Source organism: Neomonachus schauinslandi, chromosome 1, assembly GCF_002201575.2.
Source record: "Neomonachus schauinslandi chromosome 1, ASM220157v2, whole genome shotgun sequence".
NCBI classification, from domain to species: Eukaryota; Metazoa; Chordata; class Mammalia; order Carnivora; family Phocidae; genus Neomonachus; species Neomonachus schauinslandi.
Genome location: NC_058403.1, coordinates 209814262 through 209827807, shown reverse-complemented (window position 1 = coordinate 209827807; position 13546 = coordinate 209814262). Strand labels below are relative to the sequence as shown.

The window sequence follows — 13546 nt, the reverse complement described above, 5'->3', positions numbered from 1 at the left end:
GCATCTCTGTCCCTAGGGGCTCTCAGATCCCCACTCCTTTGCGCCATCGAGTCTACTTTTGGAACTAAACCGGGTCCACTAGAACAGCTCCATTTTCACTCTGGCTTCAGTTTCTCTCTTCCTTTTCACATCTAGGGGTTTTTCTTTCTTTCAAGCTCATCTACATGTTACAATATTTTATTATATTTTCTTCAGCACACCTTTGTTGGTAGTAGGGGCAGGGTGGCTCTGTGTCTGCTGAGGCCTCTCTAAATAGATGGGGTTTCCAGGAAACAGACTGAAATGGAGATCTGCAGGCTGGGTGCTAACTGGAAAATGCTGCCACGTTCATCTACGAGGGTGTGAGGGAAGCAGGACGGGCAGAGGGATATTTGGATGTGACAATTCAGTGGCCTTCACAGGGAGCTCTGAAGCTGGGGTGGATCTTCAGAATCATCCCTGATTACTCCCACAGTTTTGGCCAAATCCCAAACATCATCACTTTAGGCTTTTGGAGATCGATGCCAGGAAGGGACTCATAGGTTATACCTGCTCCCCACCATCTCTCTTGGGAAGGAACGAACATGCAAAACCAACTACTCCTTGACTAGGGAAAGGGGCAGGGGAAGCAGTCGACCCTTGAACAACATGGGTTTGAACAGTGCGAGTCCACTTATATACATTCTTTTTTCAATACATATATTGGAAACATCTTTGGAGACTTGTGGCGATTTGAAAAAATATGCAGATGAACTGTGTAGCCTAGAAATATTGACAAGTTAAGAAAAAGTTAGGTATGTCAGGAATGTATAGAATATCTGTAGATACTGGTCTATTTTATCATTTGCTACCATAAAATGTACACAAATCTGTTATAAAAAGTTAACATGTATCAAAACTTGTGCACACGAACACAGACCATACATGGTGCCATTCACAGCATATCCTTATGTAGTCATAAGGTGAGTGATATTTAATGTAAAGTTACTAATGTATTAGTTTTCTTACTGTTTTCTAACTTTGTTTTCAAAGAATTAGAGGAATTGTGAGTCAGCCTATCATCACAGGTGTTTTAAAAAAATGCAATAGTGTTCCCGATACTGTATCATGAACATGAGAGTAATACTGTCTGTCATCAAAATTTTGTAACAATTCATTCATGTATAGGCTGGGCCACAGTAAAGCAACTGTATGGGTTATACCAGGCCACCACAAAGCAATCTTATGGCTGCTTTTTTGTTACTAATGCATGCATCATGATCCTTGCAAAGAAATGGGAATTTCTTTTTCATATTATCTTTTCACTTTTGGTGTCTAGTGTTAGTAATATGTACCACATCTGTAGTGTTTTGTTTTGTTTTTTTGTCATATAAAATAACATTGAGGGGCGCCTGGGTGGCTCAGTCGTTAAGCGCCTGCCTTTGGCTCAGGTCATGATCCCAGCGTTCTGGGATCGAGCCCCACATCGGGCTCCCCACTCGGCGGGAAGCCTGCTTCTCCCTCTCCCACTCCCCCTGCCTGTGCTCCTCTCTCACTGTGTCTCTCTCTGTCAAATAAATAAATAAAATCTTTAAAAAAATAAAATAAAATAACATTGATGGAGATACTGATAGACGATCAGTCTTGTAAAGAGAGGTTGTAAATTTACAGTATTGATAAATTCCAGGACTGTACATGTATTCTCTTTTCCTTATGATTTTCTTAATAACATTTCTTTTTCTCTAGCTTACTTTCCTGTAAGAACACAGTGTGTGATACATACAACACAGAAAATATGTGTTAATCGATTGTTTATGTTATCAGTAAGGCTTCCAGTCAAGAGTAGGCTAGTAGTAGTTAAGTTTTTGGGGAGTCAAAAGTTATACGTGGATCTTTGATTGTGTTGGGGAGGATAAGTACCTCTAAACATGGGTCAACTGTAATAATATCAACAACAATGGCCAATATTTATTGAGCACCTGGTATGTGCCAGAAACCACTCAACTAAGCACTTGACCTGTCTTCACTGTGCTCAAGTAGTGGGTGGAAGTTGCATTATGAGGTATGAGGTAGTGGGGATATTATTTTCCCTACTTTACAAACAAAGAAACTGAGAGAGAGTGAGAGGTTAAGCCAGCTGCTTAGGGTCACTCTACCAGTAACTGATGAAGTGAAGATTTAGATCAGAAGAAGGAAAAGAAAAAGAGCTTAAATTATTATTCAAAATTTGTATCTCTCCATGCATGGGATCTTTGAAGCGACTTCCCGTGTTGTATGGCTGGGAAACAGCCTCAGTCAGGTAAAGGGACCTGACCAGGGGGACACGGAAGGAGGCCCCTAGGAGTGGGACGAGTCAGTCCTCAAGGTCAAGTGTTGGTGAGAGTGTCGTGAAGTAGGAGGCAGGGTGGAGCATGGATCGGGGAGGCAGGGAGGCTGGCTGGAAGTCTTGGATTTGAGGTCCCAGGATGGAGGTCAACACCCATAGGCTCAGAACCCTTCTTGAGCTCTTGCGTGAGGGCACCCAGGACCTGTAAGAGGGGGACCACTTGCACAAAAAGTCATGATAAGGATATTCATGACAGCATTTTGTCTACTACTATGAAACAACCTATGTGTCCATCAGTAGGGGAGTGGATAATAAAATGGAGTCTATGCATACGCTGGAGTACCATGTGATAGATTTAGGAAAGTGGTTTAGGCAAAGGCTCTGGGATTAGAAGCCTCCGTAACTTCCTCGATGAAGGACTTTGGCCCAGTTGCTTCACTTCCCCGTGCCTCAGTTTCCTCTTCTGTAGTCAGGAAACAATAATAACATTGGCACCACAGAGTGATGGTAAGAGTTTAGAGAGATAACGCATCTCTCTAGCACTTGGCCCTTGGAAATCACTGAGCAGATCAGGTGTTGTAAGCTTTTTCTGTGGATAAGGTCAAGTGGAAGCCTCCAGAATTACTCCCCTCCACACCCTTTGCCAATCAAGGTAGCAAATTGAATGCAGTGTTGAATCACAATGCAAGGGCAGAAATTAGTGCCACTCTTGAAGGTGTAAAGGCATGGTGACCAGGGTCTCTGAGCCCTCAGGGATGAGGAACTAGGTCACCTCACCGGGCAGGCCACCTAGACGAACAGAAGTTCCAGCAGAAGGAATAGTTGGGGAGGGAGATGATGAACAATCGGAGCTGCTAGATTCAGTGGCAGCAGTGGATGATTCCACTTTCCAGCTGGGAGAGAGATCAGCAAGGCTCCTGCAGTAGCTGTCCCCACACACGGCAGCGGCAACCCTCTCTACAAAGCACATGGATCCAAGTGGCGTAGGGGTGGACCATGCTGGATGCCCTGGAGTACCTCCCAGATCCCAGCTGTGTGAGCTTGCTATTGCTACAGTAACACATTGCTGCAAACTTAGAGGCTTAAAACAACACAAGTCTATGAGCTTACAGTTCTGGGCTAACATCAAAATGTCAGCAGGGCTGCATTCTTTCTGGAGGTTCTAGGGGTGAATCTGTTCCTTTGTCTTTTTCAGCTTCTGGAGGCCACCTGCTTTTCCCAGGACTGGTGGCGGGAGGAGAGGTGGTGTATGGGTATGCTAGGGCTCCCAGACTGAGTAGCTTAAACATCAGAAATGTATTTTCTCACAGTTCTGGAGGCTGAAAGTCTGAGATTGAGGTGTCAGCAGGACTGGTTCCTTCTGAAGCTTCTCTCCTTGGCTAGTACCCTCTGTGCACTAATCTCCTCTTCTTACAAGGACACACACCATATTGGATTAGTGCCTACTCTAATAACCTTATTTTATAGGAGGGGCTCCTGGCTGGCTCAGTCAGTACAGCATGCAATTCTTGATCTCAGAGTCATGAGTTCGAGCCCCAAGAGCCCCATGTTGGGCATGGAGTTTACTTAAAACAACAACAACAACAATAACAACAAACAAAACAGCCCTTATTTTACCTTGGTTTTGTCTTTAAAGGCCCTATTTCCAAATGCAATCACATTCTGAAGTACTGGGTATAAGAGTCAACATAAGAATTTTGGGAGACACAATTCAGCACCCATAACAGGGGGAAGTTCCCATGCCCTGCTTTTTGGAACAACAACAACAACAACAAAAAAGACCTGCAATAGAGAAAGTTCCCCAGAGATATTCTAAGGGCCCTCCAGACTAGAAGAGGCTTGAGTCCTGCTCTTCATTACAGAGCCCAGAGAGGTTGCAGGTCCCCGAAAAGGAAATGACTTGATGGTGTCTCTGGGCAGTTGAAGCCACAGACAGCCTCAAAGAGCTTCCGGTGCCTCAAGCTGGCTGAAAATCAGCCTTGTGAGCAAGGCTTAGGAGCAGCAGAGAATGCAGCAGTCTTGATAGGTCACAAGCACAAAAATGGAGAACTGATGGATCAGAAGCAGATGGGTGGTGGGCACCTGTGTGGATCCATGGCTCGAGAATCAAATGGCTCCCTCCCTCACCCTTAATGCTGGGACACTGCCTAAGCTCCCTGGAATTTTGGCAGTCTTGGGTAAGGAGCATGTGGGCAGGGATGGTTCCCAATGGACTGATAGTTCTTAGCATCCTGGTGCAAAGGGATCTTTGCACAAAGTAAGTCGCATTAAGAATAAAACAGAAGTTAAATTATTTGTACTCTTTGCAAATTGCAATTTATGGATGCCACACATGTGTCAGAGTGTGGGCTCACACAGAAGCAACTCTGATAAAAAGATTTGAGGCAAACCTTTCCTCCAGAAGGAAGGAAGCCCTGCCAGCACATTGATTTTAGTTCCATAAGACTCATTTCTGACTTCTGACTTCTGACTCCTAGAGCTATAAGGCAATAAGTAGCTATCATTTTAAGCAGCAGCAGGAAATGAATACAACTATGAGCTCTCATTCTCCCTGAAACTCATAGTCATCTCAGGCTGTCATTTATTTTCTCACCTCTGAGAGAGAAGTGACTTCACGTCTCTGTGCCTAGAATTCCCCACCCATAAGATGGGTGTTACAACGCAACGTACCCCAGAGTCACTATGAGAATTAAGTGAGTTACTGTGAATTAATGCACTTAGCACAGTGTCTCACATGCAGTGAGTACATCAGAAGTATGACCTATAATTAATGATCCTCATTACTTTAAGAGAAGCGACACAAAAGCACGATGCTGAGAGGCAACTGACAGCCTCTGTGTGGGAGACAACGGGGAGTAGTGGAGACTGGGGTGAGCTGGTGTGAGCCCATGCCTTATCCAATAGGGAAAGCCACTGCCCAGCCTGGGTTGTTCACAGCTTCCAAATTTCCAAGAAAATCCAGAAATTCGGATTTGTTCACACGTAAAATTTTGTAATGTTTAAATATTGGCTACTAATTTCCATATTAAAAACACACTTTTGGGGTGGCTGGGTGGCTTGGTCCATAGAGCAACCAACTCTTGATCTCAGGGTCATGAGTTCAAGCCCCACATTGGTCACAGAGCCTATTTAAAATGAACAACAACAAAACACACCTAGTGACTAGATGTGGCTTGTGGATGTAATCACTGAAAAGAATCTGAACTTTAAATGTGCACATGATTACAGCTATGCTTACAAAAAGAATATCTACTAAGGATTAAAGAACTCACTGTGGGCCAAGCTCTGGAAAACTACTTAACACTCAAGTCATTTCACCTCACAATAACCAAGGTAGGGTAGAGGCCACTATTCATATTCTTTTGCAGATGAGGAAACTGAGGCCTGGGGAAGCCAAGGATGGATCTTGAGATCACCCAGCTGGGAAGTGGCAGAGCGGGGATTCGAACCCTGGTGGCCTGGCTTCCCTGAAAGACCCATTCTTGTTTTCTCTGAGACAGTGCATCCCAGTGTTTGAACACAGTGATATTTAGCAGGAGAGACATAGCATTATAATATGAAATTAATAAATGATTTGTCATCATTATTTTTACTTCTACCACCTCTGGGTCTTGGCAGGAGATGAGGGGAGAAGTTTCCAGGGGCTGGGGGAGGGCGAGGATGCAGACCTCAGGTCTCGAGGAAGAGCATTGTGGGGGAAGGTGATATCTGAATAGATGCCTGAGCACGGGATGTGAAAGCGGAAATCAAGCAGATAAACTTCTCAGAAGTTATAAAGTGGGTCAGTGGCCTGAGCTGGGGGCTTCCCACCCCATGCTCTATCTGAAATCAAGTTGGGGTCTAGGTCTCCTACTGCACCAGCCTCTATACCTCTAGGGCTCTCTGCACCTTCTCTCTCCTTCTCTCTCTCCCCTCCCTCTCTTTCCATCTCCCTCCTACCCTACCCATCCTCTTACCGCCCTCTCTTCTTCCGCTTGCTCCTCCACCTCAGGGCTGGGAGGCCCCTCCCAGGAATGATCTTTGGAGGCTAAACTTAGTGAGAGGTTCCATCCCCAGACGGAAGTTGGTGGCTGCTGGTGGCTTTGTAAATTTGCTGTCCCCACACCTTGGTCTCATCAAAGCCACGGAAACAGAAAAATGGTGACAAGAGTAAAGGAAACTCCAGCAGGGGCTAGGGCTGGGCATTTGGGGCTGCCCCACCTCCCACCGGTCCTCAAGGGCAGAGACGCGTGAAGCTGTGTGCCTTTGGTGGGAGTGGAGGGGGAGTCCAGCATTCCTGCCTCTATGTCTGGAACACGGGGGCAACAATAGCTCCTGCCCAGGTATGTATATAAGGTTGTGACTCATGCAAGTTGCCTGATATAGGGAAAGTGCCTGGCAAATGCTGTTCTTAATATTTCTAAATCACCCATGTCACTCGCACACTTATGGAGCTCTTACTGTGCACCAGGCACCGTGACGAATGGCTTTTTCCATGCCTGATCTGATGTAATTTTTACATCAGGGGTGAGGACTGGTGTCACCTCCCATTTTACAGATGAGGAAACAGAGGCACTAAGAAGCAATGGGACTTGCTCGAGGTCCGCAGCTGCAAGTGGCAGAGTGAAATTGGAATGCAGGACCCATCCGATTGCAAAACCTGTTTCCTTCCTCCCTGTTCTGGGCAACATGACAACAGTATCGACAATAACAACAATAATCCATCCACTTCTGGGGGCTGAACCCTTATCTTCGGGTCCTGGGCAACAACACCTCCCTCCGGCCGCACCAGGGTACCTGCTCATTTATACAGACCATCTGATTTGTATGCGTATCATCATCTGCCCCTCCCTCCGCACTCTCCCCATGCCCCCACTTGCTCCAAGCTTCCAGCTGGCTGGGTAGACCACCACTCTGTCCCAGATGTCTGCAATAAGGGTGCCTGGCAGGAGGGAGCCTCCGCTTTCTAAGAAATGGGAGACTCAAGGCGGGGGCAGACCTGGGCATGAGATCTCTGGTTCTCCCCCCACCGCCCCCCTACCTCCGAGTTTCCTACATGGAGTTGGGCCAGCTGGGTTCAGTTTTCTGATCTGTAAAGTTGTAAAGTGACATCCATGGGTGATTCCATGTACCCCTCTGCCTCTATGAGCCACCCTTCCCCTGAGAATAGACAGACTCAGGTGCAACATTTACCATTTATTTCCAAGACCCGTGGTCAGGGAGCCCAGGGCTTCAGACAAAGTCTGGTCCTCATCCCAGGAAGTATTCGTCTTGGCTGGGAGGAGTCTTAGGCTGCGTGTTTGTGTGTGTGATGGGTGTGACCGTGATGCAGCATGTGGAAGTCCGATGTGATGATCATGGCATCCCATGTGTCACACTTGGCATGACTGTGTGGCCCCTGTGGGTGCCTGTGGTTGTGATGATGACTTGTGCATGACTGTGTCATATGTGGTTGTCGCACAATGTCTGTGAGTGTTTGTGACGCTGTGACTTGTGTGTAGTTGTGCGAGAATCTGATGCATTGTGTGTAAGAGTGCGGTTGTGAAAGCAATCGTGGAGCTGTGTGATTCTCTGTGATGCTGTAGGTGTGTCTGCATTCTCCCTCCTCCCTCCTCCCGCCTTCCTCCCCCCCTTCCGTCCTTCCTTCCTCCCCGCCCTCCCTTCGTTCTTTCTTTCTCTCTGCAAACATTTTCCAAGGGCCTGCCATGTGCCAGGCCCTGACCTGGGTGCTGAAACACAGCCGGGATGTCCTAGTGGGATGTGAGTGCTCGACAGGGCTGGGATCCAGCCAGCCGGTGGGTGATGCGCTGGTAGCCAGAAACCAGCCACCATGGGAGTAATTACACCAAGGAAAATGCAAGCACTACAAAGCCTCTTCCCTCGGGGAAGAGCTGGTTATCAAACCGTTACGGGCACATGGCATATGGGCTGTGCCGGAGTCTCTGAGAGTAACCTTAGCCAGCAGGAGGTGGGGCTACGCAGCTGTGGGAGGAACTTGAATGTGTGACTATGGCCGTGGGTGGGCCTGGGCTGGGCTGTCCACATGGATGAGCCCTGATGATGATTCTCTCCCCGCAACCGCCCACACGCATGAGAGTGGGGGATGGTAAGGCTTCCTGTCTTCAGCCAAGTCCCCGGACCCCCAAGTCCCGCTCTTCTCTGAATCAAAAACATAAATACCCACCCCTCAGCCCTTCTTCCTGAATATCAGGCAGATCAGCTTTCCCCCCCATTGGGGGCTTCCAGATCCCCGAGTCTCTGGGTCTTTGTCTTCAGTATTGTCCGTGGCAGGGTCTGCAGTGTTTCCTCTGGTGCCTGCAGGGTCCTCAACCTCCCGGGGTGGCTGGGTCCTCGGCCCCTGCAGGTGCCCGCTGAGCTCTTCGCTTGTTGAGTTTGGGGTTCCCCAGAGCACCGCCTGAGGTCACACTGCCCGTCAGACCCCCATTCAGTCCGCGGTCACTCCTTCCTTCAGACCATGAAAGCCCCAAAGTAGGAGCGCGTGCCATCCCGGAGTCGGACCAGGCGCTCATCGGGCACCCGGACCACCACCTCCTCGCCTTCGTCCAGGTGCACCACGCCCCCCAGGAAGCTGCTGTCCCACCAGACACGGGGGTTGGTTGCTCGCCCACAGGGGGACCGCCGGCTCACCAGCAGCTCCAGCTCCTCGGGGTAGCGGGGCGTGCGCTTGTAGAGGCCATGCGTGATGGGCAGGCCGCTGCTCAGCCCCTGCGGGCAGCCCATGCCTCCGAGCTGCACCTTGGAGTAGATGTAATAGTAGCCAGCCCGGGCGATCACCAGGGAGCCCTCGCGGTAGCTGAGGCCCCTCAAGAAGGCCAAGCCCAGCTTTGTCTCCCAGAGCAGTGGGCCCCCGCTGCCTGTCAGGCTCGAGTTGGCTCCTGGGGATGGAGACAGAAGGGGCCAGTCAGCCCGTGTCCCTCTCTGGGTGAGAGAGGGTGACAACCACACCCCTCTCCCCACCCCGTTTTTGGGCCATTTAAGAACTTTATACGTATTAGCTCACTTTATCCTCACTTTACAGATGGGCAAACAGAGGCACCCAGAGGCCGAGTCACTTGCTTCTTATACCCTAACTCATTTTGTCTCCCCTCTCCCACAGGTGGGGAAATTGAGGCACGGAGCAATTAAGTGACTGGCCAAAAGCATCAAAACTTATGAGTGGCAGAGCCGAGGAGCAGAGACAGATGGAACACACCCTGGTCCAGAAGCCTTATAACCTCCATGTTCTTCAGTATGTCTCTCAGGAAGATGGAGATACGAATCGTGCCTCCTTAGGATGTAACGAATGAACATGTACAGAGGTATCCCAGCGCCTGCGACCCGGTGAGCACCAGGTAAGTGTTTACTCACGAAATGAGATGAGAAACGCATGGGCGTAGGCAGTGCCTGTGCTCTGGGTCATGATGGGAATAAACAGTGATGGACGCATGGATGGATGAATGCTCTGACATGTTGGCCATCCGCCTGGTCTCCCCAGGACACCCTGCCCCCCTCCCCACGCCAGGACCAGGGTTCCCCTCACCTGTAAGGTGTGCGGCTGGGTTGGCCTGGTGGGACCTCCGCTCTGGAGAGAGAGGGTGAGAGATTAGCGGCGAAGGCAGTGGGGGGTGAGGGCCGGCCCCCCGAGGGGCCATCTAGTCTACCTCCCGGCATCAACCCCACCCTTTCCGGAGTGGCCCAGACTTCTGCTTCCAGGCCTGGGGGAGGGGCACCTGCCGGGCTCAGACCAGTTGTGTAAATCACACTGGGCAGGGGGCGGGGGCAGCGTGGGAACCATCCCACCCGCCCCCCCCTGGCGCCTGAGACCCTGACTCACCTTGCGTCAGCTGCTTCCAGGATTCTGCATCTCCGTCCTGAAAAGGCAGAGGAGCCCAGGTGAGGACCTGTGGGGCCCACGCACTGGCATCCTCAGACTCACGGCTGTGAGACACACGCAGACCACGGGCACCGACAGCACCCGGGGCCACGTGCACACCCTGCCCCGCCCAGCAGCCCCAGTTTTCCCCTCTGTAAATAGACACAGGGATGGCGGCTTTTTAGGATTCAAAGACTTCACCGGTGTAAAGCATATGCCAGTGCCTGGGCACCTGGTAAGCACTATGAAGGGTTTATTAAATAAGTCATATTACAGATACAGTGATCTGGATGGCAGGACACATGGACATCGACACCAACAAGTGGATATGGACATGGGGTGTCGGGCACAGACCTGGACACTTATGTGACCTGCTGACAAGGCACACGTGGACACGTGGACTCAGATACACGGCCACCTGGTTTCTGGGTCCACGTGGGTCTGTGCGCAACGCCAACGCGTGGGCCACAGACAGGCCGGCACGTGGCCACGCGGGCGCACGGACACGGACGCGCAACGGCAGCATGGGTTCACGCGAAGGACGTGTGCGTGAGGCCATCAGATCCAGTCACAAGGAGAAGTGACCCGGAGACACAGGACACATAAGGCCAAGACCATGTGGCCGTGGCGTCGGACACAGAGATACAGACAGATACATCCACAGGCAACAGCGAACTGATGCGGAGAGAGATTCTCAGACTCGGACCGAGGGGATGGATTAGTGACGGTCCCCACAGCGGGGATCCGGGCATGGCTGATGATGATCAGCAATGTCGGAATGTCAGTGCTGGGGGTTCCAGACAACAAGACTCTATTATGAACTTAACACTTGCTATAAGAGACTAATACTGTGTGGGGCCACCACTAGAAGAAACGGTCATTATAGCACACCACAGAGATGTTTCGCTAGCGCCGCAAGCGATCATATTGCAAAATAAATGTGTCCGACCAACATGCTGTACACCTTAACTGACAGAATGTCACAGGCCCTTTATATCTGGATTTAAAAAAATATCGGTTTTGACTGATTGAACACTTGCCCTGGGCAACCACCCCCAGGCACATGCACACAGTATCGTATTTCATTCCCTGGGAGCTGGGCACTCTTATTACCACGCCCATTTTACAGATGAGGAAACTGAGTTTCAGAGAGGAGAACTGACTTGCCCCGGGGCTGCTCTTGGTCCGTCTCCTGTCCTGCACACGCACGCACAGAGAGATGCCCAGTGACACAGGAGGCCCACCTGCCACGAGCCCCAAGGCCCCACTCACCAGCAGGGGGGTGACCATGGCCTGTAGGCGCAAGTGCAGCTGAAGCAGGAACCAGCCCTGGACGGCCAGCCCAGCCGCCAGCAGCAGCAGGAGGAGGCCCAGGCCCAGCTGGGCCGCACTGCAGGGCCGTCTCCGGCGCCTGCGCCCCAGCCTCGTGAATGGGATGTCTGTCTGTCCGTCCACTGTGAACACCGAAGGTCGCACAACTGTCTCCTCCATGCCTGAGCAGATGAGGTCCCGAGACACCCCGGGGGCTGGGCTAGCACGGCTGGGTCCCTGAGGGCAGGGAGGAAACCACAATTGCCCAATGCTCCTGGGCTTCACACACTGCAGACAGGCGCCCGTGGGTCCCAGGGCTGCCTTTAGAGCAGGGGTTCAGCCCCTCCCCTTTCCCCACTGGCCCTCCTCTTCTTCCTGTCCCCCCACCCGCAGGCTGGCCCCATCTCACTCTCACTCATGCAGCCTCTCACACTTTCCAGGGGCATCTGAAGATGTGACTCAGGTAAGGATCGAGCGGGGAGGCCCCCAGCTTTCCCTGTGGCCGCTTCATTGACTCTGTTACCACATATTTATAGATCATCTCCTGCGTGCCAGGCACTGTTCTAGGTTTGAGGGCACAGCTGTGAACAAGAGAGACAAAAGTCCTTGGTCTTATGGAGCTCCTACTCCAGTGGGGTGAGATACAATGAGCCTGGTAAATAAGAAAATACTATACAGTGTGTTAGACGGTAGTAAGAGCAGTGGGAAATATGAGAGTGGTTTGTGTGTGTGTGTGTGTGTGTGCGCGCGCATGTGTGTATATGGTGTTCAGTGCGTGTGTGCACGTGTATGCAGGTGTGTACATGCAGGTGCGTGTGTGGTGTGTGAGTGTGCATGCGTGTGCACGTGCACATGTGTGTGCATGTGAGTTGTGTGCATGCGTGTGTATGGTGTTCAGTGCGTGTGTGCATGTGTATGCAGGTGTGTACATGCAGGTGCGTGTGTGGTGTGTGTGTGCATGCGTGTGCGTGTGCGCATGTGTGTGCATGTGAGTGTGTGCGCATGTGTGTGTATGGTGTTCAGTGTGTGTGTGCATGTGTATGCAGGTGTGTACATGCAGGTGCGTGTGTGTTGTGTGTGAGTGTGCATGCGTGTGTGTGCGCATGTGTGTGCATGTGAGTGTGTGTGCATGTGTGCATGCATGCATGCAAGTTTTAATGGTAACTCAGAGTCAGGTGCTGGAACCATTGGTCACCAGGTTAACTAAGACCGAGGCCTGGAGGTCATCCTGAGGGTACCCTGAATTGGCCTGAGTAGCCCTTTCTTTTTTTTTCTTTAAAGATTTTATTTATTTATTTGAGAGAGAGAGAGTGAGAGAGAGCATGAAAGGGGAGAGGGTCAGAGGGAGAAGCAGACGCCCCACTGAGTGGGGAGCCCGATGTGGGACTCGATCCTGGGACTCCAGGATCATGACCTGAGCTGAAGGCAGCTGCTTAACCAACTGAGCCACCCAGGCACCCCTGAGTAGCCCTTTCTTTTCTTGTCCCTCACATCCCACCAATCAGCAAGCCCTGGTGATTCAGTCTCCAAGCCAGATCTCAACCCCGCCACCTGTGGACATACCCACTGCCACCACGTTCACCGAGTGCCCTCACCAGAACCTGAACAAGCTGGCCCCCTCCTCTCAGACCCCCAGCCTCCAGAACTGTGAGAAATAAATGTCTGTTGTTTAAGCCCTCCCACCCCCCCACGCCCCCCCCCCCCCCCCCGCCCCCCCCACCCCCCTCACTAGGTTGTCTTGTTACAGTGGCCCAACCCGTCATTTCTGGCTCAGACTCATAGTGGTTTCCAGTACGATGGTCTCTTTCCCTCTTGCCACCTCGTAATTCATTCTCTGCCCTCTACCTAGTGTGAGCTTGCTTATTTTATCTTGTTTTGTTTTGTTTAATTATATTTTGTTTTGTTTTGTTTTATGGAGGCGAAATTCACGTAACATAAAACTAACCATTTTAAGGTGAGCAACTCAGGGGCATTTAGGATATTTACAATATCTATCTAGTTCCCAGATGTCTTCAGTGCCTCGAAAGGTAAGCCCCTTCCCATAAAGCAGCCACTCTCCATCCCCCAGGCCTCCCATCCCCTGGCAACCACTCATCAGC

General features: G+C 50.7%; 1 protein-coding gene across 1 annotated transcript; it reads right to left on the bottom strand.

The window, feature by feature from the left end:
- Nucleotides 1-8731: 8731 nt before the first annotated feature.
- Nucleotides 8732-11795, bottom strand: TNFSF14 (TNF superfamily member 14). The gene is made up of 4 exons (XM_021705389.1): nucleotides 11409-11795; nucleotides 10098-10134; nucleotides 9804-9845; nucleotides 8732-9159 (listed from the first exon to the last, which is right to left on the bottom strand). The coding sequence occupies exons 1-4, from the start codon at nucleotides 11625-11627 to the stop codon at nucleotides 8732-8734; spliced, it is 726 nt and encodes a 241-aa protein (XP_021561064.1). The 5' UTR covers nucleotides 11628-11795.
- Nucleotides 11796-13546: the final 1751 nt, after the last annotated feature.